The sequence below is a fragment of the Manacus vitellinus genome, unplaced genomic scaffold (assembly GCF_001715985.3).
Source record: "Manacus vitellinus isolate BGI_N305 unplaced genomic scaffold, ASM171598v3 scaffold_114_pilon, whole genome shotgun sequence".
Taxonomy (NCBI): Eukaryota; Metazoa; Chordata; class Aves; order Passeriformes; family Pipridae; genus Manacus; species Manacus vitellinus.
Window position 1 is genome coordinate 504,210 of NW_021938861.1, and position 5,147 is coordinate 509,356.

At 64.5% G+C, this 5,147-nt stretch overlaps 1 protein-coding gene across 1 annotated transcript; it reads left to right on the forward strand.

Annotated features, from left to right (window-relative positions):
* Positions 1-1,102: 1,102 nt before the first annotated feature.
* ABHD17A (abhydrolase domain containing 17A) lies at positions 1,103-4,369 on the forward strand. Its single transcript, XM_029965660.1, has 4 exons — positions 1,103-1,110; positions 1,869-2,168; positions 2,848-3,027; positions 3,829-4,369. The coding sequence occupies exons 1-4, from the start codon at positions 1,103-1,105 to the stop codon at positions 4,052-4,054; spliced, it is 714 nt and encodes a 237-aa protein (XP_029821520.1). The 3' UTR covers positions 4,055-4,369.
* Positions 4,370-5,147: the final 778 nt, after the last annotated feature.

Genomic DNA, 5,147 nt, shown 5'->3' on the forward strand with positions numbered 1-5,147 from the left:
GGGACCCCAGGGAGCACCCAGGGGCACAGGGAGCACCAAGCAGGTCACTCAGGGTCCCTGGCGAGCACTCATTGGGTCTCCCAGGAATGCTGGAACCTCAAGGTCCCTGGGGAACACCCACTTGGGTCTCCTAGGATGGCTGGAACCTCAAGGTCCCCAGGGAACACCCACCTGGGTCTCCCAGGAATGCTGGAACCTCAGGGTCCCTGGGGAACACCCACCTGGGTCTCCCAGGAATGCTGGAACCTCAAGGTCCCCAGGGAACACCCACCTGGGTCTCCCAGGAATGCTGGAACCTCAAGGTCCCCAGGGAACACCCACTTGGGTCTCCCAGGAATGCTGGAACCTCAAGGTCCCTGGGGAACACCCACTTGGGTCTCCTAGGATGGCTGGAACCTCAGGGTCCCCAGGGAACACCCACTTGGGTCTCCTAGGATGGCTGGAACCTCACGGTCCCCTGGAGCTTGGAAGGGGAGCTGGAATACCGGGATAATCAGGGAGCACCAAGCAGGTCTCTCAGAGTCCCTGGGGAACACGCACTTGGGTCTCCCAGGGGGGCTGGAACCCCAAGGGTCCCCGGGGAGCACCCACTGGGTCCTTCAGTGTCCTTGGGAAGTACCCACCAGGTCTTTCAGCGGTGCTGGAGCCCCAGAGTTCCTGGGGAGCACCCACCAGGTCCCACCCCAGTGTCCCCAGGAGACACAGAGTGCCGGGCTGGGGCTGTGCCAGGGGGTCCTGTCCCTCCCCTCCCTCCCCCCTGGAGGATCTGGCCCTGCACAGGGGTGGAGGCAGCTGGTCAGGCAGCTCCCAGGACCGGTCTGGCTTGTGGCTGCACTGGGAACGGGGTTAAAGCAGGAGCAGAGGCAAAGCAGGGATTCCCCAGGCTGTCCTGCAGATCTCCCTGATGTGACTCCAGGTGCACTGCAGGGGCTGCACTGGCTGCTTGTCCCCCGTGGGGAGGGGCAGCAGCCCGTGCCAGCCAGGAGAGCCAGAGCCTGCTCTGTTCAGTCTAATCCATGGGCACATTGGATTCCTCAAGGAGGAGAGTGATGAGAGTGAAGCCCAGGAGTGGTTTGGGCACATCCCACTGCTGGTCACCCCCATGGATCTGTGAGCTGGGAAGGTGGAGAGGGGCAGCCTGGAGTGTGGGACTGAGAGCCCCTCTGGGGATGGGGGGACTGGGCAGCTGCTGCCCGGGCAGTGGCACAGTTTGGGGTGCAGAGGGAGGCCAGGTTATCTCAGCTGACCCTGCACACCTGGGAACAAGGTGTCCCCAAGGATCAGCATTCCAGGCTGCAGGGGAGAACCTGGGCTGTGGGGGAGCCAGACCTCCCAAAGCCTGGGATAACAGGTTCTGCTGGGTGTCTGACCTCCCCACAGCTCATCCTGCCCCTTCCTGCTGGGGCTTCCTGGGCATCCAGCCCAGGACTGGAGGCTCAGCCTGGCCACAGACCCCTCAGAGCAGCTTGGGGGGCCCAGCAGGGAGTGGGTCCTGCTCCCTCCCTCCAGCAGAAAGGAGCCAAGCTTCCATCAATCCACTATTAGTGTTAATTTTTATGATTAACATTGTTTTTCCCCTTATGGTGGAAATTTCTTGTGCCTTGTCACTCCCACAATCCACTTCTCTCCCAGCATCTGGTGTCTTGCCAGGCTCAGGAGAGGAAAAAAAACCCGCTTGTCAGAATTCTTACTTGAAATCCCCATTGGGCAAACGGCCCCAAATCCTGAGCTTTTTACCAAAAATAGACTCAGAAACTTGAGGAGAATCATCCTCCTGCCTTGGGGGCTGCAGTTCCCGCTTGGGGCCCCGGCAGCAGGAGGGTCTGGGTGTCTCTGGGGGTGTCACGAGGGCTTTCCTTGCTGGGCAGAGGGGTGTTGGCCCTTCGTGTCCCAGGGTTTGGATTTTGGCTGGCCGGTGCTTCCCGTGGATCTCCTTCCCGGGATAACGCGCCATTCCCGTCTCCCGGTGTCAGGTACACGGTGCTGTTCTCCCACGGCAACGCCGTGGACCTGGGGCAGATGAGCAGCTTCTACATCGGGCTGGGCACCCGAATCAACTGCAACATCTTCTCCTACGACTACTCCGGCTACGGCGTGAGCACGGGGAAGCCCTCGGAGAGGAACCTCTACTCCGACATCGACGCCGCGTGGCAGGCGCTGCGGACGCGGTGAGCGGGGCAGGGAGGATGTCTGTGCTGCTCTCAGGAAAACCCTGCTGTCCAGCAGCCTGGAAAACAGGAAACCTCCCCAGAGAGGGAACCCTGGGTCGCTCGGAACAGGAAGGGGTGGTTGGAAAGCTGCGGGAGGAGCGGCCGGGGGGCCCTGAGGGCGGGGGTGCTGCGGGACACGAGCTCGGCACAAGCTGTGCTCCCGGTCTGGCTCAGCCCCGGTCCCCCCACTGGGTTTGGGGTGCAGCCCTGTGCTGGGCTCTGCCTCCTCTGCCCTGGCTGGCAGCGTGATCCAGAGCTGGGAGCTGCCCCACATGGCTGCGATCCGGGGTTTGTGAGCCCCCCATAACCCTGCCCCTGGCGAGGGAGAGCCTTGGCACCCTCACAGCTCACCTGGCAGCTCAGCCCTGGCTTCTCCCTGCTCCTGGGGGTGCAGGGAACTGCCTTGGGCCCAGCCAGGGGGACAGACACCCTTGGGAGCCTCGTGTGGGGCTGTGGCAGAGCAGGGCGACCCCTGAGCTGTACCAGGCACAGGGTGGGACTCCTGGGGTGTCCCGTGCAGGGCCGGGAGTTGGACTGGGTGATCCCGATGGGTCCCTTCCAACCACAGTCATAGTCTGTCATCTCCTGGCGCCGTGACTCAGGTGTGTGGGTGCTGACCTGCTCTGTGCCCCCCCAGGTACGGGATCAGCCCAGAGAACATCATCCTGTACGGGCAGAGCATTGGCACCGTGCCCACGGTGGACTTGGCCTCCCGCTACGAGTGCGCGGCCATCGTGCTGCACTCGCCGCTCACCTCGGGCATGCGCGTCGCCTTCCCCGACACCAAGAAGACCTACTGGTTCGATGCCTTCCCCAAGTGAGTGCCCTGGGCAGAGGGGCAGCCAGGGCTGGAGGGGCAGTGCCCAGCCCAGCTCTGTCCTGGACACCAGTGTTTCCTGGGATGGGCTTAAACACCCTCTTCGGGACCCTCGCCCGGCATTTGCTCCCCTCAGGGGGTCATAACCCTCCCCGGGGTCACCGTGCCCCCCCCGAGGGCTGTGCCATGTGTGCACCCCAGTCCCCTCTGGCATCACCTCCTGGCCACCCTGTCCCAGTGTAGTTGCCCACCAGCTTTGGGGCTGTTCCACTGGCCCCTTGTTGAGTGTTACAAGTCCCGGGACCCCTCTGTCCCCCAGGGGTGATTCCTTCGGGGTTTTCCCGCTCTGCAGGTGGCAGGAGCAGTGCTGAGGGACGAGCTCTTCCTTCTCCTCTCCCTTGCAGCCAGGCCAGGGGGGCCCAGGGGATGGTCCCCAAGGTGGAAGCTGTGCCTGGGGAGCCACCAGCCCACGCTCTGTGTCCCAGTGGCCTCGAGTGGCCTTTGGGGCCAGGCTGGGAACAGCAGGGCTGATCCTGGCAGGGGAGGGATGTCCTACAGCAGTGCTGAGGTCCCCCGGGGATGTTGTCACTGCTGGCTGCTCCTCATCTGTCACACCAGGGCAGATCTTGTCCTGGGGCTCGTCCTTGGCAGCAGCTCCTTGTCCCTCCCTGTCCCTGTGATCAAAGAGCATTTCCTGGTCCCTCTCCCACGGGATGTGCTTGAGGGGGCAGGACAGGAATGGCAATGTCAGTCCCCGTGCTCACCCCTCTCTCCTCTCTTCCCCACCCTCCCTTTTGGCAGCATCGAGAAGATCTCCAAGATCACCTCTCCCGTCCTCATCATCCACGGCACGGAGGACGAGGTCATCGACTTCTCCCACGGGCTGGCGCTGTTCGAGCGCTGCCCCAAGGCCGTGGAGCCGCTCTGGGTGGACGGGGCGGGGCACAACGACATCGAACTCTACAGCCAGTACCTCGAGCGCCTTCGGAAATTCATCTCCCAGGAGCTGCCCAGCCAGCGCAACTAGGGCGGGCGGGGGCCCTGCCCGTCCCTCCGTTCTCCCAGTGTCCCTCCCCATCCCAGGTGCAATGACTTTGTTCGGCCTCGGCTCCGGGCTCGGGAGCACGGGCGGTGTTTCCTCTGGGACACAAGCACAGCTCTCCTGCCGCCCGGTGCCAGCCCTGGCGCTGCTGGCACCCCTGGCACGGCTGGGCAGACACGGCAGCTCCCTCCTCCCCCCTTCCCAGAGACACGAGAGCCCCCCCTCCGGCGGCGGATCCTTGGCTTCGGACACGTCCTCGTCCCCTCTCCCGGGACAGCGAACCCCCGAGCCCCTCCCGAGCCCCTCCCGAGCCCCTCCCGAGCCCCTCCCGAGCCCCTCCCGAGCCCCTCCCAGCCGCTCTGCTGCTCTGACATAGCAATAATGCGAGCTGGAGAGGGGCTGGGGGCCCGGCCCCCTCCCCGCTGTCCCAGGGGTGGGACACAGGAGGTGGCAGTTCCCACTCCATGGAGCTTTCCCGGGACCAGCGCTGGCGGTGCCCGGAGTTCACCCCACGGCCGGGGCAGAGCCGTGTCCCCACGGGGACTATGGGGATGCACAGAGGAGGTGCCCTCCTGCCCCACACCTCCTCCAGTGTGGCCCTGCTCAGCCTTCCCCGAGCACTCCTGGTGTTCTGGTCACCCCTGGAAAACCTGCGGAGCGCTCGCTCGGGAACGGGCCGGGGGAACCAGGCACTGAATAAAGAGCAGAGGTTTAACGTTTTATGAGTGTGCCCTTTCCCAGGGTACCCCTGGGGGTCCTGCCCTGTGACCCAGCCCCAGGGGGGGCTCTCTCCCTGTCCAGCACCCCCCCTGGACTGCCCTTGGCTGGATCCCCAACCTTGTCACCCTCCTTTGGGCACTGTGAGGCCCCAACGTGCCAGTGGGGGGAAGGTGCCCTTGGCCCCCCTTGGACTGGGCTGCAGTGGGGACAATGGGAACCCGTTCCCCTGCCAGTCCCTTGTCATTAGGGGATCCCACGGGATCCCAGGGACAGAGGGAGGATGGTCTCAGCCTCCCAGGAGCTGTGGCAGGGGACACTCGGGTGTGCCAGGGGGGCATCCCTGTAGCTGGCCACGTGC

Excerpts from the sequence above, each read along its gene's own strand:
- ABHD17A (XM_029965660.1), top strand. Across the intron at positions 2,169-2,847 it reads TGGCAGGCGCTGCGGACGCG|GTACGGGATCAGCCCAGAGA; the intron begins GTGAGCGGGGCA and ends GTGCCCCCCCAG. Across the intron at positions 3,028-3,828 it reads TGGTTCGATGCCTTCCCCAA|CATCGAGAAGATCTCCAAGA; the intron begins GTGAGTGCCCTG and ends CCCTTTTGGCAG.